The sequence below is a fragment of the Triticum urartu genome, chromosome 4 (genome assembly GCF_003073215.2).
Source record: "Triticum urartu cultivar G1812 chromosome 4, Tu2.1, whole genome shotgun sequence".
NCBI lineage: Eukaryota > Viridiplantae > Streptophyta > Magnoliopsida > Poales > Poaceae > Triticum > Triticum urartu.
Genome location: NC_053025.1, coordinates 392,638,109 through 392,664,956, shown reverse-complemented (window position 1 = coordinate 392,664,956; position 26,848 = coordinate 392,638,109). Strand labels below are relative to the sequence as shown.

Here is a 26,848-nt window from a genome sequence, read left to right as displayed (position 1 = left end):
GATCGAGATCCAATGAACTATTTTCATTGGGTGTATGACCATCGAAGGTTTTATTCATGTAAACAGAACAACAATTATTCTCTGACTTTAATGAATAACCGTATTGAAATAAACATGATCAAATCATATTCATGCTCAACGCAAACACCAAATAACACTTATTTAGTTTCAACACTAATCCCGAAAGTATAGGGAGTGTGCGATGATGATCATATCAATCTTGGAACTACTTCCAACACACATCGTCACCTCACCATTTACTAGTTTCTGTTTATTCTGCAACTCCCGTTTTGAGTTACTACTCTTAGCAACTGAACCAGTATCAAATGCCGAGGGGTTGCTATAAACACTAGTAAAGTACACATCAATAACACGTATATCCAATATACCTTTGTTTACCTTGCCATCCTTCCTATCCGCCAAATACTTGGGGCAGTTCCACTTCCAGTGACCAGTCCATTTGCAGTAGAAGCACTTAGTCTCAGGCTTAGGATCAGACTTGGGCTTCTTCACTTGAGCAGCAACTTGCTTGCCGTTCTTCTTGAAGTTCCCCTTCTTCCCTTTGCCCTTTTCTTGAAACTAGTGGTCTTGTCAACCATCAACACTTGATGTTTTTCTTGATTTCTACCTTCGTTGATTTCAACATCACGAAGAGCTTGGGAGTTGTTTCCGTTATCCCTTGCATATTATAGTTCATCACGAAGTTCTACTAACTTGGTGATGGTGACTAGAGAATTCTGTCAATCACTATCTTATCTGGAAGATTAACTCCCACATGATTCAAGCGATTGTAGTACCCAGACAATCTGAGCACATGCTCACTAGTTGAGCGATTCTCCTCCATCTTTTAGCTATAGAACTTGTTGGAGACTTCATATCTCTCAACTCGGGTATTTGCTTGAAATATTAACTTCAACTCCTGGAACATCTCATATGGTCCATGACGTTCAAAACGTCTTTGAAGTCCCGATTCTAAGCCATTAAGCATGGTGCACTAAACTATCAAGTAGTCATCATATTGAGCTAGCCAAACGTTCATAACGTCTGCATCTGCTCCTGCAATAGGTCTGTCACCTAGCGGTGCATCAAGGACATAATTCTTCTGTGCAGCAATGAGGATAAACCTCAGATCATGGATCCAATCCGCGTCATTGCTACTAACATCTTTCAACACAATTTTCTCTAGGAACATATCAAAATAAACACAGGGAAGCAACAACGCGAGCTATTGATCTACAACATAATTTGCAAAATACTACCAGGACTAAGTTCATGATAAATTTAAGTTCAATTAATCATATTATTTAAGAATTCCCACTTAGATAGGCATCCCTCTAATCCTCTAAGTGATCACGTGATCCAAATCAACTAAACCATGTCCGATCATCACGTGAGATGGAGAAGTTTCATTGGTGAACATCACTATGTTGATCATATCTACTATATGATTCACGCTCGACCTTTCGGTCTCCGTGTTCCGAGGCCATATCTGTATATGCTTGGCTCGTCAAGTATAACCTGAGTATTCCGCGTGCGCAACTGTTTTGCACCCGTTGTATTTGAACGTAGAGCCTATCACACCCGATCATCACATGGTGTCTCAGCACGAAGAACTTTTGCAACGGTGCACACTCAGGGAGAACACTTCTTGATAATTAGTGAGAGATCATCTTAAAATGCTACCATCAATCAAAGCAAGATAAGATGCATAAAAGATAAACATCACATACAATCAATATAAGTGATATGATATGGCCATCATCATCTTGTGCTTGTGATCTCTATCTTCGAAGCACCGTCGTGATCACCATCGTCACCGGCGCGACACCTTGATCACCATCGTAGCATCGTTGTCGTCTCGCCAATCTTATGCTTCCACGACTATCGCTACCGCTTAGTGATAAAGTAAAGCATTACAGCGCAATTGCATTGCATACAATAAAGCGACAACCATATGGCTCCTGCCAGTTGCCGATAACTTGGTTACAAAACATGATCATCTCATACAATAAAATTTAGCATCATGTCTTGACCATATCACATCACAACATGCCCTGCAAAAACAAGTTAGACATCCTCTACTTTGTTGTTGCAAGTTTTACGTGGCTGCTACGGGCTTAAGCAAGAACCAATCTTACCTACGCATCAAAACCACAACGATAGTTTGTCAAGTTGGTGCTGTTTTAACCTTCGCAAGGACCGGGCGTAGCCACACTCGGTTCAACTAAAGTTGGAGAAACTGTCACCCGCTAGCCACCTTTGTGCAAAGCACGTCGGGAGAACCGGTCTCGCGTAAGCGTACGCGTAATGTCGGTCTGGGCCGCTTCGTCCAACAATACCGCCGAACCAAAGTATGACATGCTGGTAAGCAGTATTACTTATATCGCCCACAACTCACTTGTGTTCTACTCGTGCATATAACATCAACACATAAAACCTAGGCTCGGATGCCACTGTTGGGGAACGTAGTAATTTCAAAAAATTTCCTACGCACACGCAAGATCATGGTGATGCATAGCAACGAGGGGAGAGTGTGATCTACGTACCCTTGTAGACCGACAGTGGAAGCGTTATGACAACGCGGTTGATGTAGTCGTACGTCTTCACGGCCCGACCGATCAAGCACCGAAACTACGGCACCTTCGAGTTCGAGCACACGTTCAGCTCGATGACGATCCCCGGACTCCGATCCAGCAAAGTGTCGGGGAAGAGTTCCGTCAGCACGACGGCGTGGTGACGATCTTGATGTACTACTGTCTTAGGGCTTCGCCTAAGCACTGCTACAATATTATCGAGGATTATGGTGGAAGGGGGCACCGCACATGGCTAAGAATATGATCACGTGGATCAACTTGTGTCTATGGGGTGCCCCCTGCCCCCGTATATAAAGGAGTGGAGGAGGGGAGGGCCGGCCCTCTCTATGGCGCGCCCTAGGGAAGTCCTACTCCCACCGGGAGTAGGATTCCCCCTTTCCTAGTCCAACTAGGAGTCCTTCCATGTAGTAGGATGTAACGCCCCGAGACCATTGTGCCAGGTGTCTTCGAGTTATTCGATGTTGTTGCCATGTCATTTGCTTGCGTGTTGCATCTTAACATGTCATCATGTGCATTGCATCATCATGTTTTCAAAACTTGCATTCGTCCGGGTTCTCCGAGTTCTCTCTGTTGTCCGTTCTGAGCCCAACCAGCACGTGCCCGCGGCATGTCCGAAATAGTATTTTATAAGTGGACGGAAAATGTTCTCAGAATGGGATAAGAGTTGGCGTGTGGTCTTATTTTAGTGTAGATAGACCGCCTGTCAAGTTTCATCGCATTCGGAGATCGTTTGGTGCCCCAACGGATAACTATAGCGGCAGTATAGCCGGTCTAACGTCGGACGTTTTCGGTCTCCGGAAACAGTCACCGGGTCTCTCTCTTCTCTCTTCTCAGTCCGTTGCCTTCTGCACTACATCTCACCTCCAGGCCCAGCCTAATCTCTCTCGTCAGCCCGCGGCCCTCCTCGCGCGTGCGTCCGAAAAGTTGTCCCGGACCCGACCCGGATTGTCGTTACCGTTGTGTCCGGATCAACCCCAAATGTCTACAAAACGTTATCGTTTTCTTATTTGGACTCCCTAGCTATTTTATTCGCGGTCGTCCGATTACGATCGGAGGGACGAGTTAGCCCCTAACCTAAATCCAATGTTATAAATAACCAGTCAAACCCTAGCCCGTCCTGTCCAATCCACCAATCCCCCTCGCCGCCGCCACTCTCTCCATCGGGATCCCTCCCGATCCACCACCTCCCCTCGTTTTCAGCACCAAACCAATCCTGAGCCACCTCCCAATCCAAAAATCCACCGAGCCAGCCAGCCACCACCAGTGACCTCAACTGCCAAGCTGTCGCCCTCTCCCTGCTCGAACCTGTGTAGCAGCAGCTCCATGCCGGAGTCCCATCACCACCCTTTGTCCCGCCGGAGCAACACCAGCAGGACCAGCCCCGCGCCGCTCCCCTTCTCTTCCTCTCCTTCATGTTTTCCTTCACTTCTCTGCTCCTCCTCTCTCTGAACTCTCTCCCCGTCTATGTACCAGGGGAACCAAGGCCCTGCCATGGACGCCCGACGAAGCTCGCCTCGCCACCGGATCGAGTGGTTCTGCGCCTCCTCGACCTCGGTTTCGCCCCGTCTTCGGCAAGATCCGACGAGCCGTGACGAAGCCGCCTCCTTCCGACACCATGGCGCCCGAGGCCTCCCTGCAGGACCACCACCGCCACCATGGACCAAGCCGCCCGTCAAGCTCGCGCCTCGGCCCCAATTTGGACCGGATCTCCTCTGCTCCGCCGCCTAGCCACCGAATCCGCGCCGTTCTGGCCGGTTCCCGCCGACCCCGCCGCCAGGACCCCTCCTGCCTGCGTCTTCTCCATCGCCATGGCCTTCTGCCGGTTCTTTTCTTCAGAACAGAGAGCCGCAGCGGCTCGCTCATCCCTGCGTTGACCCATTCCAGCGCCAGCGTGGGGCAAGCGCCTAGGCCCAGTGCCCCTTCCAGCCTCCCTCTCCACCAAACCGAGCCGGCCCATCTTCTCCTTTAGGCCCAATGTGAGCAGCCCAGTCCCAGCCAGATTCAGCCCGTTGATGTTTTTTTTTCAGGATCTGTGAATTTGTCTATTTATCCAGAGTTTGCATGTTTTACAGAAAAGTCCCTGTTCTTCATGCATTTAATAACTCACCAACCATGCATCAAATGTAAAAACTTAATATATGAAATTTGCTTAGATTTTCATCTAGTTTCACAATATGTCATTTTCACCCATGTTTAAAATGTTTAAAATGATGTTTGTTTAAATTTGCCCCTATGCCATGCTAAAATGATTTATTTCATAACTAATTAACCGTAGCTCGGTTTTAAGCAAACTTTATATGTAAATGGGGTAGAATTTTGCCTAGTTTAACATGGTGGCTTTACTTTGCATGTTTAACAACCCTAAAATTGTGGTTAGGGAAGATTAGTACCAAACCTAATATATCCATATGAGGAGTTTCCGGATTTGTTGTTTGTTGTTCCCGGCCTCATTTAAACTTGACTAGATGGTATAGTTTTGTTATGCTTCACCTCTTGCCATGCTTAACAACATTTAATATTGTTGAGTACCTAACTGGGAGAGAACTAAATAATTGACGTGGTGTTTCGTCAATATGCAACTCGTTGCATATTGAGCTCCACTTAATTTGTAGTGTTGTTTGTTGCACTTTGCCATGCCATGCCCTCTTTAAACCGGACATGCATCATACTTGTTTGCGCATCATGCCATGTCTATGTGGTGGTTGTTTACTAGGTTGTTTGCTCTTTTCCGGTGTTTCTTCTTCGGGTTGGTTCCGGTAATGTCGAGTTTGTGAGAACCCGTTCGTCTACGTCCGTTTGTCTTCTTCATGGACTCGTTCTTCTTCCTTGCGGGATTTCACGCAAGATGACCATACCCTCGAAATCACTTCTATCTTTGCTTGCTTAGTTGCTCGCTCTTTTGCTACGCCTATGCTGCGATACCTACCACTTGCTTGTCATGCCTCCCATGTTGTTGAACCAAGCCTCTAACCCACCTTGTCCTAGCAAACCGTTGTTTGGCTATGTTACCACTTTGCTCAGCCCCTCTTATAGCGTTGTTAGTTGCAGGTGAAGATTGAAGTGTTGTTCCTTGTTGGAACATGGAGATGTTGTTCCTTGTTGGAACATGCTTACTTGTTGGGATATCACAATATATCTTATTTAATTAATGCATCTATATACTTGGTAAAGGGTGGAAGGCTCGGCCTTATGCCTGGTGTTTTGTTCCACTCTTGCCGCCCTAGTTTCCGTCATATCGGTGTTATGTTCCCGGATTTTGCGTCCCTTACGCGGTTGGGCTATAATGGGAACCCCTTGACAGTTCGCCTTAAGTAAAGCTCTTCCAACAATGCCCAACATTAGTTTTACCATTCGCCACCTAGCCTTTTTTCCCTTGGGTCAGCCAGCCCGAGGGTCATCATTATTTTACCCCCCCGGGCCAGTGCTCCTCTGAGTGTTGGTCCAAACTAGAGTCCTATGCAGCGCCCCCTCGGGGAAACTCAAGGTTTGGTTTTAGTTGTATGGAGAGATCATCTGAGTGTGCCCTGAGAAAGAGATATGTGTAGCTCCTATCGGGATTTGTCGGCACATTCGGGCGGTGTTGCTGGTTTAGTTTTACCCTGTCGAAATGTCTTGTTGTACCGGGATACCGAGTCTGATCGGAATGTCTCGGGAGGAGGTCTATTCCTTCGTTGACCGTGAGAGCTTGTGACGGGCTAAGTTGGGACACCCCTGCAGGGATTGGAACTTTCGAAAGCCGTGCCCGCGGTTATGGGCAGATGGGAATTTGTTAACGTCCAGTTGTAGAAAACCTAAAGTTGACCTTAATTAAAATGAATCAACCGCGTGTGTAACCGTGATGGTCTCTTTCCGGCGGGGTCCGGGAAGTGAACACGGTTGTTGGAGTTATGCTTGACGTAGGTTGTTATAGGATCACTTCTTGATCATACTTTTATCGACCGTGCATTGCCTTCTCTTCTCGCTCTCTTTTGCGTATGTTAGCCACCATATATGCTAGTCGCTTGCTGCAGCTCCACCTCATACCTTTACCTTACCCATAAGCTTAAATAGTCTTGATCGCGAGGGTGCGAGATTGCTGAGTCCTTGTGACTCACAGATACTTCCAAAACCAGTTTGCAGGTGCCGATGAGTCCTTGCAGATGACGCAACCAAGCTCAGGAGGAGCTCGATGAAGATATTGTCCTTGTGTTGTTTCGTTCCAGTGATCAGTAGTGGAGCCCAGTTGGGGTCGATCGGGGGCCTTTGTCGCATTTGGGGTTCTTCTTTTATTTTGGTTCCGTAGTCGGACCTTGATTGTATTTGGATGATGTAATGTTTTTATTCATGTAATTGTGTGAAGTGACGATTGTAAGCCAACTATGTATCTTTCCCTTTTGTATTACATGGGTTGTGTGAAGATTACCTCACTTGCGACATTGCTTTCAATGTGGTTATGCCTCTAAGACGTGCTTCGACACGTGGGAGATATAGCCGCATCGAGGGCGTTACATAGGAGTAGGAGTCAAGGCAAGGGAAAAGAAAAGAGAAGGAAGGAGGGGGCGCAGCCCTTCCCCCTAGTCCAATTCATACTAGGCCTTGGGGGGGCGCCCAACCTCTCCTATCTCTTTCGCCTAAAGCCCAATAAGGCCCATATACTCCCCGGCGAATTCCCGTAACTCTCTGGTACTCCGAAAAATACTCGAATCACTCGGAACCTTTCCGATGTCCGAATATAGTCGTCCAATATATCGATTTTTATGTCTCGACCATTTCGAGACTCCTCGTCATGTCCCTGATCTCATCCGGGACTCCGAACTCCTTCGGTACATCAAAACTCATAAACTCATAATATAACTGTCATCGAAACCTTAAGTGTGCGGACCCTGCGGGTTCGAGAACAATGTAGACATGACCGAGACACGTCTCCGGTCAATAACCAATAGCGGAACCTGGATGCTCATATTGGCTCCCACATATTCTACGAAAGATCTTTATCGGTCAGACCGCATAACAACATATGTTGTTCCCTTTGTCATCGGTATGTTACTTGCCCGAGATTGGATCGTCGGTATCTCAATTGTTCAATCTCGTTACCAGCAAGTCTCTTTACTCGTTTCGTAATACATCATCTTGCAACCAACTCATTAGTTGCAATGCTTGCAAGGCTTATGTGATGTGCATTACCGAGAGGGCCCAGAGATACCTCTCCGACAATCAGAGTGACAAATCCTAATCTCGAAATACGCCAACTCAACATGTACCTTTGGAGACACCTGTAGAGCTCCTTTATAATCACCCAGTTACATTGTGACGTTTGGTAGCACACAAAGTGTTCCTCCAGCAAACGGGAGTTGCATAATCTCATAGTCATAGGAACATGTATAAGTCATGAAGAAAGCAATAGCAACATACTAAACGATCGGGTGCTAAGCTAATGGAATGGGTCATGTAAATCACATCATTCACCTAATGATGTGATCCCGTTAATCAAATGACAACACATGTCTATGTTTAGGAAACATAACCATCTTCGATTAACGAGCTAGTCAAGTAGAGGCATACTAGTGACTTTTAATTTGTCTATGTATTCACACAAGTATTATGTTTCCGGATAATACAATTCTAGCATGAATAATAAACATTTATCATGAAATAAGGAAATAAATAATAACTTTATTATTGCCTCTAGGGCATATTTCCTTCAGTTCTCCCCCTTGTTCTTCCTCCTCCATGGCCCCCCTGGATGGGGAGAGGTTCTCCCTCTGGTCCTTGGCCTTCATGGTGATGATGGCCCCTCCGGGATCCTCCTCCATATCCTCCGGTGATAATGGCCCCCTCCGCAGGGTGCCGGAGAGGGCCTAGATTGATTTCTCGTGGCTACAGAGGCTTGCGGCGGCGTAACTTCCGATCTAGGTTAATTTCTGGGTGTTTCTGTATATATAAGAGGTTTTGGCGTCGAGAACAAGTCAGGGGGGTCTCCGGGCTGTCCACGAGGTAGGGGCGCGCACCCATGGGGGTGGGCGCGCCTCCCACCCTCGTGGGTAGCCCGGGACTCTTCTGGCCCAACTCTTTTACTCCATGGCCTTCTTCTGGTCCAAAAATAAGCTCCGTCAAGTTTCAGGTCAATTGGACTCCGTTTGGTTTTCCTTTTCTGCGATACTCTAAAACAAGGAAAAAACAGAAACTGGCACTGGGCTCTAGGTTAATAGGTTAGTCCCAAAAACCATATAAAATAGCATATAAATGCATATAAAACATCCAAGGTTGATAATATAATAGCATGAATACTTCATAAATTATAGATACGTTGGAGACGTATCAAGGACCAACGCGGCCGAGCCTCCGTGACGGATACTAGTCGGTTGCTCTCTGCGATCGAAAGTGATCGGGCAAGCTGACCATGGGTTGAATTTTGGGATGACTGGCTCTATCACACAGACATCCCTTAGAGCGCGCTTGCGCTCCCGCTTGGGGATGTGAGTAGCGTATATCATATTCACCGTTTTTACCTCGGGGGAAAATTTCTTCCACCCCCTGTATTCAGTGGGTGAAGCTCCTCCTCGTCGTCCTCGCTGGGTGGCCCCTTCTCCTTATGTTCGGTGTTCAGCTTACCGGCCTGTTTGAAGACCCAACAGCTTCTGCTGGTATGGTTGGCAGGCTTGTCAGGGGTGCCGTGAATCTGGCAGGGTCAATCTAGTATTCGGTCCAGGCTAGATGAGCCGTATTTATTTCTTTTAAATGGCTTCTTCCGCTGACCGGATTTGGAGCCGCTGAATCCGGCGTTGACCGCCGTGTCTTTGGTATTGTCATTGTTGCTTCGACGCTTGTGTTTGTTGCATCGGGGCCTGCCGTTGCCGTTTCTGGTTTCGGAAGTACCCAGGTCGCTGGCACCATTATTGCTACAGGCTAAACAGCTATCCTCTCCTGCGCAAAAGCGGGTCATGAGTGTTGTAAGGGCTGCCATGGACTTTGGCTTCTCTTGGCCAAGGTGTCGGGCGATCCATTTGTCGCGGATGCTGTGTTTGAAGGCCGCTAGGTCTTCGGCATCTGGGCAGTTGACAATCTGGTTCTTTTTAATTAGGAACCCGGTCCAGAATTTTCTGGCTGACTCTCCGGGCTGTTGGACTATGTGGCTGAGGTTATCGGCGTACGGAGGTCAGATATAAGTGCCTTGGAAGTTGTCTCTAAAGGCGTCTTCCAAGTCTTCCCAGTTTCCAATAGAGTTCTCTAGAAGGCTATTTTAACCAGTGCCGAGCTGGTCCCTTGAGCTTTAGGGGGAGGTATTTGATGGCATGTAGATCGTCACCGCGAGCCATGTGAATGTGAAGAAGAAAATCTTCAATCCATACTGCGGGATCTGTTGTACCGTCATATGATTCGATGTTCACAGGTTTAAACCCTTCTGGGAACTGGTACTCCATTACCTCATTGGTGAAGCATAGGGGGTCTGCGGCGCCTCTGTATTGGGCCGCGTCGCGACGTAGTTCGGATGAAGTCTGAATGCGGTTTTTGGCCCGGGTGAGGTTGTGCTTGTCGCACCAGGTCTGATGGCCATCTTCCCGTGCTGGAGCACAGCCCTGTGATCCGTAGATTGATCTGGTCTAACCGGCCCTATTGTCCAGGTCCTGTCGTAGGTCGTAGGTGTATCCCGGAGCCGCTGTTCCCTTGCCATTACGATGAGGTGGTGCGGGTTGGTGTTTGGCTTGCGTTGCCGCTCTATCCCGGCCACATGGTGGTCAGTCAGGTCTGTCAGTAGCGCCACGCGTTGGCGGTATGGGCTCCAGGGACTCATTGTCAAATTGGGGTAGCAGCTTGCGCTTCGGGTAGCTCTTTGTTGGGCGTTCGAGGCCGTATTCCTCGGCTTCCAGGATGTTAGTCCATCTATCATTGAGCAAATCCTGATCAGCCTGAAGCTGTTGCTGCTTCTTTTTCAGGCTTCTTGCAGTGGCGATTAGCCGGCGCTTAAAGCGCTCTTGTTCGAGGGGTTTCTCCGGCACAATAAAATCTTCGTTGCCGAGTCTCGTATCCTCTTCGAAGAGCGGTAGGTAGTTACTGTCCTCCGGTTTATGATTATGATTGCCCCTACAGACTAAACCCTCCGGTTTATATGGACACCGGAGGGGGCTAGGGTTGTATAGAGTCGGTTTACAGAGAAAGGAATCTTCATATCCGAACACCAAGCTTGCCTTCCACGCCAAGGAGAGTCCCATCCGGACACCGGGGGAAGCCTTCTATCTTGTATCTTCATGGCCCACTAGTCCGACCCGCGTCACATAGCCCGGACGCCCGGGGACCCCCTAATCCAGGACTCCCTCAAAGGGGGAGGCCGAATCCCCCTTTCCTTCTCCCTTCCCCTATTTCCTTCTCCTCTGGTTTGGCCCATATGGGGGTGCACCAGCCCCTGGTGGCTGGTGCATTTCCCCTCTTGGCCCGTTAGGCCCATATCTTTTGCCGGCGGTGCCCGGAACCCCTTCCGATGACCCGATATGTACTCGGTACCCTCCGGAACACTTCCAGTGTCCGAATACTATCGTCCTATATATCAATCTTTAACTCTCGACCATTTAGAGACTCCTCGTCATGTAAGTGATCTCATCCGGGACTCCAAACAACATTCGGTCACCAAATCACATAACTCATATAATACAATATCGTCATCGAACGTTAAGCGTGCGAACCCTACAGGTTCGAGAACTATGTAGACATGACCAAGACACCTCTCCGGTTAATAACCAATAGCGGAACCTAGATGCCCATATTGTCTCCTACATGTTCTACGAAGATCTTTATCGGTCAAACCGTTATGACAACATACGTTATTCCCTTTGTCCATTGGTATGTTACTTTCCCGAGATTCGATCGTCGGTATCTTCATACCTAGTTCAATCTTGTTATCGGCAAGTCTCTTTACTCGTTCCGTAATACATTACCTCGCGACCAACTCCTTAGTCGTTTGCTTGCAAGCTTATGATGTGTATTATCGAGAGGGCCCAGAGATACCTCTCCAAAACTCGGAGTGACAAATCCTAATCTCGATCTATGCCAACTCAACAAACACCTTCGGAGATACCTATAGAGCATATTTATAATCACCCAGTTACGTTGTGACGTTTGATAGCACACAAGGTATTCCTCTGGTATCCGGGAGTTGCATAATCTCATAGTCGAAGGAATATGTATTTGAATGAAGAAAGCAACAACAATAAAACTGAATGATCATTATGCTAAGCTAGCGGATGGGTCTTGTCCATCATATCATTCTTCTAATGATGTGATCCCGTTATCAAATGACAACACATGTCTATGGTTAGGAAACCTTAACCATCTTTGATCAACGAGCTAGTCTAGTAGAGGCTTACTAGGGACACGATATTTGTTTATGTATTCACACATGTATTTAAGTTTCCGATCAATACAATTCTAGCATGAATAATAAACCTTTATCATGAATAAGGAAATATAAAATAACAACTTTATTATTGCCTCTAGGGCATATTTCCTTCATTACTAGCCCTCCTCTCGTTGCTCACATCTCATCGCCGACCACCCAGTGGCAGAACCACATCCTCCCGTCGGCCGGGCTCAACACTCGCCCAATAGGTCATCGGCTCGCCGCTGCCGGTCATCAAGTGTGACCACTGCACGCGGCTGGTGGTGTGCCTCATTTCGCCGAAACATCCCATAAGGTTGTTCTACAAGTGCGAGAAGGAGGGAGTGGGTGCCATTTTGTACGGTTGTTCTTCGGATTCGTCGCAATTTAAAATTTGCTCAAAATTGTATGTAGGAAGGATGCACGTTTTGACATTGGGGAGAAGAGTACATTGAACTATTGTCAACGAGAAATTTGCTAAATGTTCGTGCGCTAGTTGCTAGAGATGGGACTAGAGAGGACGCAATGTCGAGGTTGAGACTAGAGAGGACGCGATGTCCAACTTCAAGGAGGCGGAGAAGACAGAAGTGTGCAAGCTCAAGAAGCCGATAGAGAAAAGGAACAATGTAGGCAATGAAGAGAAAGCGAAAGCTTTGATCGGACTAATAGGAGCAGATAGGAAAGTGGTGTTTCTATTGAAGTATGTTATTTTTCTTGTACTTTTCTTTGTATCGGTTCTCTTAGCAAAGAACTGATGAAATATGTCAAGATGTTGTTTAATACTCTCGCCTATACTGATACTCCCACCTCTAAATTTAAGCAGGTTTGGGCAGCTAAGCTGCCCCCAAGATCAAGATCTTTCTTTAGCGGGCCTTTAGGGGCCTTTTGCCTTCGACGGACCAAATCCGCAAGCGAAATGACCCTGGTTCTAATCGTTGCGCCTTGTGCTCTCAGTTGGAAGATGCCAACCACATTTTCTTTGGGTGCGGGTTGGCCAACACGATTTGGTGTTGCGTTCGTACCTGGCTTAATGTCTCTTGCCCCCCCCCCCCAACTGCTTTGATGAGCTTCGACTTCTTTCATCTGGGCTCGAGGGATGGTCCAAATGGTTGTTTTGGGTCGGCGTTGGCTCTTTGTGCTGGTCCCTTTGGACTACAAAGGGTGTTTTTCCTAACAAACCTACATATGTCCTATTTAAAAGGTCTATCATTTTGCAGCAGTGGAAATTATTGACCGAACATGATGATCATGACTCCTTGGAGATGTTGATTGCTAAAGTTCGAGCGTCCCCCAACTCTTTGTCGTCTCCAGTGGATGGCGATCGTGCCTAGTATTGCCGTCCTTTGTTTTTAGGAGTAGGTTGTTGGCCTGCGTGCCTATGTTATGTTTTTATGCTGGCATGTATGCCTGTTAACTCTGTGGGCCTGTTGTCCGGTCTTAATTCTCATGGTTGTCCTGGATGTTGGTTGGTTGTCCTGACTGTCATGTTTTGCTCCCTGCCTCGTGGCTTTATTTATAAAGTCGGTCTCATGTCTTTTCTCTAAAAAGTTGTCATTTAATAAAATAATCGAGTATTAAAATTTAACTTGGTGGACCAAATTAAACGGATTTGGTCAAAAAGAAAATTAGTGAGTTAAGTTTAAAGAATCGATTAGAGACAACCTTTTTTTTTTAAGTAGTGAATATACTTTGCTAAACGATACTTCGACCTTGTAGTCCTCTAAATTATAGTAACCGGAAGAGATGCTCTAAGGATTCAAAATTCCTATGAAAATCCTTCGAATTTCGAATCAAAGGAACCCGTACACGCTGTGCTCAATTCATAAAGAGTGCTAGCTTTTACTGATCCATAACTCTAGTGTAGACCGAATGCTTGGTGCATATTCCTTTTCTGTCGTTTATGTGAAGCTGCGGGGCATTTCCAGCGCCGGCAGTATCCTGCAGTCTCCCGTCCCCGCCACACAAATCAAAAAGGAGCCAAGCCCTTCCCGGCCGGGGCGGCGAGTCTTGCGAGACACACGTCCTGGACGCACGGATCGAGAGCGTCGACAGCAAACTTTGTCCGCTGCCGGGAGGTCACTGTCAGTGTCAGCTACTACTAGCATCACCATCGTCGGCGCGTGTGAACTGCAGTAAGCAACAGCAGTGTATGATGTATATCGGTCGGAGTGGATGGGAGTATAGAGTAACATTTCCTTGGTGGAAGAAGCGGGAACGGAACCACACAAGGGGTGGAGGCCTCAGAAGAGCATCCTGATGTAGAGCACCATCCACCCGGCGACGGAGAAGACGGCGCAAACGTACATCCAGAAGAGCACCGCCGCCGACTCCTCCCCGCACCCGCGCAGATTGGCGACGGCCCCTGCTCGAATCCATCGGACAGAGCTTCGTTACTCATGCATGACTTAACCTGGTGCATGTATGCATCCATCCACGCGTGGCGGTTTAATTTGGTTGAGTTTGCTCGGGGACATGAATTGTTGTACCGGAGAGCACCGAGGTAGGCATGGAGTGCTGCAGGAGGAGGACGAACTTGAACATGGTGTCACCCCTCGGGATGAACCCCAGCCTGTCCGCCAGGGCCACCATGCACATCCCCGCCGGTGGGACCAGCACCAGCCGCCCGATGATGATCGCCGCCGTCGTCCTCAGTCCCAGCTTCTTGCTGCCCGCACCCGGACCTGCATCGATTCCAATCAACAACACATATAGTAGCATACACGCTTTTCTCAGGCATATCTTCTTGTACTCGTAGTAATCATTCACGCTCGCTGATAATTAATTGAGGTTACATGCATGCATGCATGTAGGAGAGCACAGCGGAGCTAACCATCGACGAGATTGCCTCCGAGGGCGAGCAAGATGCATGGGATCATTGCCCCCCTGCAGGAAGGCAGCAGACCGTATTGTGTTACTATGCAGTAGTATCCTCTAATGCACACTACTACGAGATTTGTGTATACTGCAACTGCAATATGAAATTGTACCCAAGAATGATGCAGGCATCGGTAAAGAAGAATAACGGGGCGTGGTTAGTCAGGACCAAGTGCTTCAGGGATGGCGTTGCTCCAATGGAAATCCCCAGTGCCTGACGAAACATGTTGACAAACGTTGAATCACAACAGTGGATGGAAACGGCAGCCAGCGCAGAGTCTCCGTGTGAGCAGAATCAAACGAGCATTGTTTTATTAGTTACTCACCGATGCAATCACCGGTGGTTGAAACACTCGCTTCAGCTTAAATTTCTCAACAAAGATGTGCAGAATTTCCAGTGCCTGTCCAGTTTACAGGGCAGGTACCCTTTCAGAAAACCATTCATCGACATTTCGGAAGAAGTTGTAACGACAGAACTACGGAAGAAAGAAAAACATCTTACTTTTGAGCACTTGGGAGCTTGTTCAGATGCACGCGAGGTTAGCAGGGGAACTTGTTCAGGTGCAGGTGCAGCAGCCAGGGTTGGGGGAGGGGGATTCTCCACTCTGCTTCCATCGAAGGTTTCACCAGGCGGCGGCGCAAGCATCTGAAACACGTAGCTGTACAAGATAATCGCCCCGACCTGGCGAGCAAGGACACATGAGACCACTACTCACAACCCACAAGAGATGAAACGGAAGTATATATATGTTGTACCCATTGCCCAAAAGAGACGTAGGCGTTGCCGTCCTGCTTGCATTTCTCAGGATCCCCAAACGGGTTCGATGGGTCTCGACAGAGAGCGGCGATCAGGACGAGAGGCATGTTTCCATTGTTACCTGCATGCATGCATCACAAGCTCAGGACCCACGTACGGAACCATGGATCCATGCTGAATTGCTGGCAGAATATGGCTTGCCTATAGCGATGTGGACAACGGTGAACTTGAAATATGGATGTGGCGGCTGCACAATCAACGCCACAAGAAGGCCTACTAGAGAACCAGACACTGTCCCCACAACAATATTTAAAGGAATGTACCACCTGCGCAGTGTTGGAATTAGTATATATTCTTGTGCAGCATTTGATCGAGGTCCATTTTTGTTCAGTGTTTTGAGGGGGGAAAATCGATAAGTTAAGAGCATCTATAGCGTGCACCCCAAACTTTCCTCAAACGCCGGTCGGGCAGCTCGATCGCTGACCGGTCAGGATTTTTTTGACTCAGACGGCCCTCATAAGCGGACCTCAAATGTTCGGGCTGAGCGATACCCCTCATATCCAACCCAAATAGAAGACGGATATGAAAGCGCCTGGGCGCACCCAGGCACGTCCGTCACGTAGGACCCGGCCCATGCTGTCCCACCCGACCCTACATATATTTCTTCTTATCCGCTCGCCGGACCAAACCCTAGCCACTTCACTCCACTCATCTCCACTCCCCTCCGCCACCCAAGCTCGTCCCCGGCGCCGTCTGTCCGTCTCCGGCATGGCATGCAGTGAATCTGAGTCGTTCACCTCCAGATCCGTCGACCCCGAGCTCATCCCACGCGGCCCCAAAGAGGAGATGGCCGTCCGGCTTGTGCTCCGCCACACCCGGAAGGAGGCCCGTGCACGGCAGCGGTCAGACTCCTTCAGTCGGGAATCCATTGCGTCCGCCCAAATGGCGCATGGATCCAGCGCTAGGGTAGCCGTCGCTGTCTCGCCGGAGGCGGTGCGGTCCGTCTGGCGTCCAAACGCGGTGGCAGACACACAACCCCTCCGTTGGCGCGCCGAGGGATGCACCGTAGGCGTCGTCCGACGCGAACATGGCGTGGCATGCCCACCGTGCGAGGCAGCGGGCGCGGGAGGCGACGACAACCCTCGCGGCGGTGGACGTTGGCGAAGCGAAGTCGCATTCCGCGGTGCCCCGTACGGTGCACTAGTCCGGTGCCGCAACCGCGTCGTGATGGATGTCGCCGGCTCGTCACAGGACGGATTCATCATCGATCTGACGTCCATCGGCATTCAACGGGTTCCGGGCTCCGAAAATGAAAAGTAGGGCATGGGAGACGGCAGCGCCTTGAGTCCCGTGAGTTCCGAAGATGAAATGCGGTTGTAAATGCTCTAAGTATCCACATTTCTGAGTGCTCCAATTCGACCCAGCTCATATTTTGTGTGTGTTAATTAGAGCTTGAGCCTACTGATACTTACCAGTCTAACACTTTCTGCACTGTAATTGCTCGTCCAAGCTGAGTGAATATAAGGCATGGAAGTAGTAGGGAAAACACTAGCTGGAAACAACAACCGGATACAGTTAAAACATCAAAAATACATATATGAGATAATGAGAATGTCATGAGCAGTAGGTAGCGACACAACTGTACTATGAGAATTTCAGTCCACTGACGCAATGAGTTCGTACCTACAGATATTATTCACATGAATCAATATAAGGTGTCATATATGTGTAATAGTATATTATTGTGATTGGCTAAGTACGTAGGGCCTATTTATCCTCCTTGAAAAACAGATAACCGTATGTAGTCTGCCCATACATAATTTTGTGCCACGTATAGATTTTCGGAGCCTTCGATAGAGGTCTAGTCTATTTAGAATAATTTGAGGTGAACGTCTTCTGAAAGACCAGACGCGTGTGGATGGAATTTGCTCACCCCGTTGAGAAGCTTGCGGCCGTTGGCGTCGAGGATGCCGATGTACCTGGTGGCCATGAGGAAGCCCATGAAGCACAATGTGAACACCTTGGCGATCGGCAGCACGGCAAACTTCATCGACGTCAGGATCGACTCCCCGGTGCCGCCGCTCACCATCGCCTCCATCAGCGACATCTCCATCACGTATGTGCCACCACGTCGACGGCGAATCGGCAGCGAGGTAGGCAAGAGCAATGCAAGAACGCATGCATGCACGCGCGTAGTTGGTCAAACGCCGAGTTTAATTTACCTCCCGTTTCCTCGGCGGCGGTGCTTCTCTGGATCTCAATCGGTGAATTCGGGAGTGGGCGGCTGTTGGTGGTCGACGTGGGGGGCCTAGGCCGATGCGCCCGGGCGCTGCGGAGATGCATGGCGGGGAGCGGAGCGGAGCAGAGCGCGAGCATGTGACGGGTCCTTCATTGCGGCTGTCTCGCGGCCTTGCACTAACTTTGGGGGCTTAATCCTAACCGTAGGATCATCTACAGTCGGAATAAATTCCTAACCGTAAGAGCATTTACAGTTGGATTTGACAAATTCAGCTTTTAAACATGTTCGCGAGCACTGACCGATCACCCATCAAATAATGTAATCCACATTCAGCTTTTAAACATGTTCGCGAGCACTGACCGGTCAGTTGTCGCGGACGACGTCACCAACCTCTTTCAGTCGCCTTGATCCATTCCAGGCCCTTCGTCGAGTGAATATCCTTGCTTGCGACATGCCGAGTGTTGGTACGAGCGGGATACTCTGTTTTTGGCAAGCGGTTCTGCGGCCCGCGGATCTCACGGGATTTGGATTTTGGGAAGCGCGCGGGACGGGAGTAGCCGCAGTAATCGGAAGTGAAAAAGCGAAAACTCCTCGATCCTCGCGTCACCTTTTTCGCCACGTACTGCGCGCGCGTCTGTTGCGGGATTTGACTGGGCTGCCTGGGCCTACCGGTCAGTCACTCGGGAGCAGCCCCTTATAAGTTGCCGGCTCGGGGTTTCCAAGCCGCGCGCTTCTCTTCTGCTTCCTTCTTTCTTTCTTCCTCTCTCCCTTCGCCAGCTCTCCTGCGACCCTCGGCCGTACCCTAGCGCCGTTAGCCCATGCGAGACCTCACCGGCGACGATGGTGAAGGGCAAGACCACTGCTTTGGAGCGCGCGAAGAAGGCGGCGGCGGGGGGGAAAGGAAAGAAGTCTTCGCGAGGTGGATCTTCCTCCCGGACCACCCTGCCCAAGGGTTGGATTCAGGGCGATTGGATGCCATCGGTGCTCCGGCAGGAAGATCTCGACGACATGGTCGAGGGAGGAGCCATTCCCCACAAGGCCGCGCGTCTCCCGGGGAGGGAGATTGCGCCGCAACCCCGCGACGGTGAGTGCGTGCTCCTCGCCACCCACATCGACCGAGGGTTTTCTCTGCCTCCCCATCCATTCTTCCGGAGCTTCTTGAATTTCTTCGGAGCGCAGCTCCATCACTTTACCCCCAATTCCATAGTCTACCTTGCCGCGTTCATTTCCATGTGCGAGGCCTTCCTGGGTTGCCGTCCGCATTGGGGGCTTTTCAAGCATATCTTTACTTGCCGCTCCCAGTCGGTGAAGAAGGCCAAGTCGAGTGACGAGAAGACGCAAGTCATCTAGTTGTGCAGGGGTCTAGCGATCCAGACGAGGGGGAAGAGCTGTTTCCCCTCTATCACCTTCCTGGAGTCGGTCCGCGGCTGGCAGTCGACCTGGTTCTACTGCCAGGACCAGGCGACCCCCAGGCAGTCGACCGGTCTTCCTCCTTTTTCACTCGACCGAGCCGAGAAGCCTATCTCTCTGAAGGTCATGCCGGAGGAAAGTGCCCAAGTCAAGGTATTGGCGGGTCGAGTGGTTGAACTTGTCCGTGAGGGGGTGACTGGGATGGACCTGTTAGAGGTCTTTCTCCAGAGGCGCATCCAACCGCTCCAGGCGCGAGACCATCCGATGTGGCTGTATTCTGGCCTTGACGACACCACTCGGATCCACCCGGAGGAGGTCACCGATGAGATGCTGGAGGGGTGGCTGTCAAGCATCATGGAGAACAGAGACAACCCCCGAGGAGCCAGAAGGGTGATTCCACTCGACCACTCATATGAAGTGAATCAGGTATGTCTTTGTGTCGGATATCTGACCTTCTGTATTAGTCTTCTTTGTGTAAGTCGACTGACTTTCATCCTGTCCATTGTCCTCCAGGCTACCACTGAGATGTACTCGACGCCCAATGGGGCACAAGGGCTGACCGAGGAAGGTGAGGGGAGCGGAGGCGAGAGCGGGGACGACCAGGTCGAGTGGGATTCCGGCGGTGAGGGAGAGGAGGGCGACGACATCTTCTCCAGTGAGGAGGAGGAGGAGGAGGCTGAACCCTCCCGCCCGGAGGGACGGTCCAAGCTCGCCCACGATCCAGCGCAGGAACGTGGCAAGGCGGCCGCTCCTGTTGGGCAGTCGTCGAAACGCCCTCGGACTTCTTCTCCTCCGCCGACCGGGAAGGCTCCCAAGCACCCACGAACGGCGCCATCTAAGCCGCCCAAGGCCTTGCCCAAAATGAAGATAGCTGTTCCCACCATTTCGGGGTAACAACAACACTTGCTTTCCTTTGTCGACTGTGGACGGATCCTTGGTCGATTCACTGGGCCAACTGACTAACTTTCGAGATTTGCAGTGGTGCAACTTCTGAGGTCTCCGCCAGGAACGACGACCAAGAGATGGAGGACGCTGTCACCTCCAACCCTGGTACGATCACTGCCGTCCTGCTTACGAGTCGACTGAAGCGTTGGTCGATTGAATGTTTTCCTTGCAGCTCCTCCTCATGTTATCGACCTCCCGGACGACGACGACAACACACCACTGAGGGTGAAGAGGAAGAAGAAGGTGTTGGCTGGCAAGACTCCGCAATCCACTCCCGCGCCTGAGGCTGCAGTTCGGGATGATGGCGAACCCACTCGGGCTTCCGTGACTTTCGCTGTTCCTTTGACGAGTGTGCAACCTTCAGCGTCGACTGCAGATCCGTCTTCGCTTTTTGCTGCGTACCCCGTCCCTGAGGACCAAGCGGCTGCTGCGAAGGAGGCTGTACGCCAGGCTGGAGTCATGATGGAGCAGGTAAAAGGTGGCTCGGGAGGCTTGCCAGGCGGCTTACGACGCAAGCTCGGCTCTTCAGAGCAATGTCCAGGTCAGTCGACTTCAACACTTGGTCTGTTTTGGTATGTTCTTTGAAGAATCTCTTTTCCGAAGATCTTTAAGTTTGTACACCCACTGGGTGTTTTTTTTTTGGACGAGTGGGGGCACGCTAAGTGCACCCACTGGGTGTAGTCCCCGAGACTACGGTCGACTGCTGGCGGTCGGCTGTAGTCTTTAAATTGAGTCGTAGTTGAGTTTCTTCGCTCTGTCTGATCGGGCCATGTCGAATGGAAGTCGACTGCGGGCAGTCGACGTCTTTCTCTCTTTTTTTACTGGGTGTAGGCTTATTGTCTCTCAGCTGCTCGGAAGCAACTTGTCTTTGACTCGACTTCAGGGGTCGGTCGGGTGGTCTTTGACTCGACTTCAGGGGTCGGTCGGGTGGGATAGGAACCGGTGGGGGGCACGCTAAGTGCACCCACTGGGTGTAGTCCCCGAGACTATGGTGGACTGCTGGCAGTCGACCGTAGTCTTAGTATTTATTGTCTTTGTTGCTCTTCTTCTTTTTTTTACTGAGATTGCAACTCCTCCCCTTCGACTTCAGAAGTCTTGTGATCTTGGAACCCGCTTGGCTGACCTAGAGAAGCAGCAAATTCAAATGAACCTCGATCTGGAGCTGGCCAGGACGGAGCTGCAGAAGGTCAGAGACGGCGCCGTAGGTAAGACGCCTTTGTCGACTGGTTAGTTTTCAGGCTTGAGTATCTCTTCGCTTTCTCCGACTCAATCATCATTTTTGCAGAAAAACTGAAAGAAGCTCTGGCGAAGAAGGATCAGGACTTGGCTGCTGCCCGTAAGGAGGCTGATGACAAGACCGCTCTGGCCGCGCAGAAGCTGGCTTCGGTCGACCAATTAGAAGGGGAGAACACCAAGTTGAAGACCGCTCTGAAGGAAGCCAACAGGGAGTGTTCGCGTTGGAAGAAGGAGCACCTCACCCTGAGCGAGAAGATGGAAAGAATCGCTCGCAGGAGAGACGACCTGGAGAGCTACTTGAGGAGCTTTGCCAAGAAGCTGTACATCAAGCTCGAAGGTGCACAATCAGTTCCGACTGGTTCTTTTTGTGTCGACTCAGTTTTATGAAATTTGACTTATCCTTGGGTCGTGCATGCAGAACTTTGCCAGAACTTCGAAGAGGATACCGGGCGGATCGAAACAGGTTTGGATCCAATCAACTCTCCGGTGCAAGACGAAGCTGCCATGAACCTGCTCCGACCGGAATCCCGCGTTGACGGCGTCGTGGATTACTTGGCTCGACTGAAGGTCGCCATGACGCGGATCGACCCGACACTTTGTCCAGAGTCCACGCTCCAGAACGATCTCGAGTCTCTAATGACTCGACTCAACGGAATCCCTGACCGAGTGCAAGAGTGGAAGAAGTCTTCAACTCGGTGTGGTGCCGACGTGGCTCTGTCTCTGGTCCGCGTTCATTGCAAGGAGGTGCGGGAGGAGAAGCTGGCCGCCATCCAAGTTGCCAACACGAGGAAGCACAACTTCCAGGACTTCATGGAGACATTTATTGCTGCTGCTACCTGCATCGCAGATGGGATCGACTTGGATGAGTTTGTCGCCCCTGCCAGTCCTCCTCCTCCTGAGGAATGAAAAAACTTGCCTCGGGATGCCGAGTGTATTTTGTAATCCGTTAAACTCTGCCTTAAATTTGCCTCGGAATGCCGAGTGGAAGTGTAACAGTTAAACTCTGCCGAGCTGTGGGCTCGAGTACTTCGATCTGAGGTCTCTCGGATATTTTAGGCTTTATTTGAACTTGATTTGTCGTTGAATCTCTTTGTGGATGACCCGTCGAGTGGGATTTGATCTTCACTCGAAATGACTTTGTGTCTGTGGTGCAGCTCCGAAGGAGAAGGTGGCGGTCGACCTGCCTCTCGTCGTCCTTGGGAAATGAGAAGCGTTTCATACTTAGGCGAGTGCGGGACTGCAGCTAAGCCTCCGAGTGGGAGGATTGCTCTCCACTCGGTAGGATTTTTCAAACTTAGGCGAGTGCTGACTGCAGCTAAGTCTCTTCGTAAGGAGAACTTAGGCGAGTGCTGGACTGCAGCTAAGCCCCCGAGTGGGAGGTTTGCTCTCCACTCGGTAGGATTTTTCAAACTTAGGCGAGTGCTGACTGCAGCTAAGTCTCTTCGTAGGAGAATTAGGCAGCGCTGGACTGCAGCTAAGCCCCCGAGTGGGAGGTTTGCTCTCCACTCGGTAGGATTTTTCAAACTTAGGCGAGAGCTGACTGTAGCTAAGTCTCTTCGTAAGAGGACTTAGGCGAGTGCTGGACTGCAGCTAAGCCCCCGAGTGGGAGGTTTGCTCTCCACTCGGTAGGATTTTTCAAACTTAGGCGAGAGCTGACTGTAGCTAAGGCTCTTCGTAAGAGGACTTAGGCGAAGTGCTGGACTGCAGCTAAGCCCCCGAGTGGGAGGTTTGCTCTCCACTCGGTAGGATTTTTCAAACTTAGGCGAGTGCTGACCGCAGCTAAGTCTCTTCGTAGGATAACTTAGGCGAGTGCTGGACTGCAGCTAAGCCTCCGAGTGGGAGGTTTGCTCTCCACTCGGTAGGAATTTTCAAACTTAGCGAGTGCTGACTGCAGCTAAATCTCTGCGTAGGAGAACTTAGGCGAGTGCTGGACTGCAGCTAAGCCTCCGAGTGGGAGGTTTGCTCTCCACTCGGTAGGATTTCTCAAACTTAGGCGAGTGCTGCCTGTAGCTAAGTCTCTGCGTAGGAGAACTTAGGCGAGTGCTGGACTGCAGCTAAGCCCCCGAGTGGGAGGTTTGCTCTCCACTCGGTAGGATTTTTTTTTTGAACTTAGGCGAAACGGGTTCGCGGCTAAGTCACCCACTGGGGGTTCTCGTATGTAAACAGAAGTGACAGCAATCATTGGAACACTCTTGACTTTGATAAAAATGAACTGCAGAAGTTTCTCTTATTACATCTTTATGGGAAGGAACTTAAGTGTAAAAGGGGCGGAGTAGTTCCGCATTCCAAGCTCGCGGCTCGTCAATCTGGCGATCAACATTGTAGAGGTGATACGCTCCGTTGTGGAGGACTCTGGTGATGATGAAGGGGCCTTCCCAAGTAGGAGCAAGCTTGTGTGGTTTCTGTTGATCCACTCGGAGGACCAAATCTCTTTCTTGGAAGGCTCGACTCTTCACATGTCGGGCATGGAATCGACGCAAGTCTTGCTGATAAATGGTCGATCTGTTCATGGCCATCTCTCTTTCTTCTTCCAGGAGGTCTACTGCATCTTCCCGAGCCTGTTCTGCTTCATCTTCGGTGTAAAGCTCGACTCGGGGAGCGTTGTGAAGGAGATCACTTGGCAGAACGGCTTCGGCTCCATAAACAAGAAAGAATGGGGTTCTTCTAGTCAACCGGTTAGGGGTGGTCCTTAATCCCCACAAAACTGACGGAAGCTCGTCGACCCAGGCACCTGCTGCGTGCTTGAGATCACGCATTAGCCGAGGCTTTAGTCCTTTGAGGATCAGACCATTTGCTCTTTCAGCTTGTCCATTCGACTGGGGATGGGCGACTGACGCATAGTCGACACGAGTGCCTTGAAAGGCGCAAAAGGCTCTGAACTGGTCTGAATCGAAGTTTGACCCATTGTCAGTGATGATGCTGTGAGGGACTCCATATCTGAATGTTAGTCCTCTGATGAAACTAATAGCAGTGCCAGCATCGAGGTTCTTGATGGGTTTAGCTTCAATCCACTTGGTAAACTTGTCGACTGCCACAAGCACATGGGTGAAACCGCTCCTGCCTGTTCTCAGAGGACCGACCATGTCCAGTCCCCAGACAGCGAAGGGCCAGACGAGTGGAATGGTCTTCAGGGCTGATGCGGGTTTGTGGGACATGTTGGAGTAGAACTGACACCCCTCACACTTGTCAACTATCTCCTTTGCCATCTCATTTGCTCTTGGCCAGTAAAATCCCGCTCGGTATGCTTTGGCCACAATGGTCCGGGAGGACGCATGGTGACCGCGGGTCCCCGAATGGATCTCATCAAGGATCATCTGACCTTCTTCCGGAGTTATGCACTTCTGACCGATTCCAGTCGCGCTTTCTCTGTACAACTGCCCCTTTATGACTGTGAAGGCCTTGGATCGGCGGACAATCTGTCGAGCCTCTTCCTCGTCCTCTGGGAGCTCTTTCCTTAGGATATACGCGATGTATGGTATCGTCCAGTCGGGAGTGATGGCCAAGACTTCCATGATCAGGTCGACCACAGCAGGAACTTCGACTTCAGTCGGATCTGTGGCACTTTTCGGTTGTGGGGCTTCTTCTGTGAAAGGATCCTCCTGGACTGACGGCGAGCGGATGTGCTCCAAAAACACATTGCTGGGAATGGCTTCTCTCTTGGAGCCTATCTTTGCCAGATCATCGGCTGCTTGATTTTTGAGTCGGGGGATGTGATGAAGCTCTAACCCCTCGAATTTCTTTTCTAGCTTTCTCACTGCGTTGCAATAACCAGTCATAGCCAGACTTCTGACGTCCCACTCCTTCATCACCTGATTAACCACCAAATCTGAGTCGCCGTAGACCATGAGGCGACGGACGCCGAGTGAAATGGCCATGCGCAACCCATACAGAAGTGCTTCATACTCTGCTTCATTGTTGGAGGAATCGAAGTGAATCTGGAGGACATATCTGAGCTTTTCTCCTCGGGGGGAGACTAGAACTACCCCAGCACCGGAACCATTCAGCATCTTAGATCCGTCGGAGAACATGGTCCAGTGCTCTGAGTGAACTTGAGTCGGAAGCTGCTGTTCAATCCACTCGGCGACGAAATCTGCGATTGCTTGGGACTTAATAGCCTTCTTTGCTTCAAACCTGATATCTAAGGGAAGGAGTTCAATCGCCCACTTGGCCACTCGACCAGTTGCATCTCTGTTATGCAGTATCTCTGACAGTGGGGCGTCGCTGACGACTGTAATGGAGTGGTCAGAGAAGTAATGTGCAACCTTCTTCGTGGTCATGTAAATCCCATATACAAGCTTCTGGTAGTGAGGGTATCTTTGTTTTGAAGGGGTCAAAACTTCAGACAGATAATAGACTGGGCGCTGAACTCTGAAGGCCTTTCCTTCTTCTTCCCGCTCGACTGTGAGTACTGTACTGACAACTTGTCCCGTGGCCGCAATGTACAGCAGCATAGGCTCTTTGCTGATTGGGGCGGCAAGCACCGGCTGGGTGGAGAGCAGAGCTTTGAGTTCTGCAAACGCTGCGTCAGCTTCTGGAGTCCACTCGAACTTGTCAGACTTCTTCATCAGTCGGTAGAGAGGCAACGCCTTTTCACCGAGGCGAGAAATGAATCGACTCAAAGCGGCCAAGCAGCCTGTAAGCTTTTGGACATCGTGCACGCGTACAGGACGCTTCATCCGGAGTATGGTGCCAATTTTCTCAGGATTGGCGTCGATCCCTCATTCGGAAACGAGAAAACCGAGTAACTTTCCGCCTGGAACTCCGAATGTGCATTTTGATGGATTGAGCTTGATATCATACCTCCTGAGGTTGGCAAAAGTTTCGGCAAGGTCAGCTCGCAGGTCGGAACCTTTGCGTGACTTGACCACAATATCATCCATGTATGCCTCCACATTCCGACTGATTTGAGTGAGTAAACACTTCTGAATCATTCTCATGAACGTGGCTCCGGCGTTCTTGAGGCCGAACAGCATAGTGACACAACAGAAGCATCCGAATGGGGTGATGAAAGCTGTTTTGATTTCGTCGGGTCCATACAGACGGATCTGATGGTACCCGGAATAAGCATCTAGAAAAGACAATCTCTCGCACCCCGCAGTCGATTCGACTATTTGGTCGATGCGAGGGAGAGGAAAATGATCTTTCGGGCAGGCCCGATTGATATGTTTGAAATCAATGCACATGCGAAGTGACTTGTCCTTCTTGGGGACCATGACGACATTGGCGAGCCACTCGGAGTGGTAAATTTCTCGGATGAACCCTGCTGCTAAGAGCCGAGCCACCTCCTCGCCAATGGCTTGCTTCTTCTGGACGGCGGACCGTCGAAGATGTTCCTTCACAGGCTTGAATTTTGGGTCGACCCGTAGACGGTGCTCAGCCAGCCCCCTGGGAACTCCAGGCATGTCGGAGGGTTTCCATGCAAAGATGTCCCAGTTCTCACGGAG

At 50.1% G+C, this 26,848-nt stretch overlaps 1 protein-coding gene across 1 annotated transcript; it reads right to left on the bottom strand.

Annotated features, from left to right (window-relative positions):
* Nucleotides 1-13,725: 13,725 nt before the first annotated feature.
* On the bottom strand, nt 13,726-17,952 carry LOC125553868 (protein PIN-LIKES 6-like). The gene is made up of 10 exons (XM_048717531.1): nt 17,508-17,952; nt 17,047-17,126; nt 15,776-15,900; nt 15,574-15,695; nt 15,320-15,499; nt 15,144-15,218; nt 14,931-15,031; nt 14,774-14,826; nt 14,430-14,624; nt 13,726-14,305 (listed from the first exon to the last, which is right to left on the bottom strand). The coding sequence occupies exons 1-10, from the start codon at nt 17,685-17,687 to the stop codon at nt 14,184-14,186; spliced, it is 1,233 nt and encodes a 410-aa protein (XP_048573488.1). The 5' UTR covers nt 17,688-17,952; the 3' UTR covers nt 13,726-14,183.
* Nucleotides 17,953-26,848: the final 8,896 nt, after the last annotated feature.

Coding starts and splice junctions, on each gene's coding strand:
- LOC125553868 (XM_048717531.1), bottom strand. CDS start 17,687: ATGGAGATGTCGCTGATGGAGGCGATGGTGAGCGGCGGCACCGGGGAG. Junction 17,127..17,507: donor GCCGCAAGCTTCTCAACGGG/GTGAGCAAATTC, acceptor TGTTGTTTCCAG/CTAGTGTTTTCCCTACTACT. Junction 14,827..14,930: donor GATGCCTGCATCATTCTTGG/GTACAATTTCAT, acceptor GCCTTCCTGCAG/GGGGGCAATGATCCCATGCA.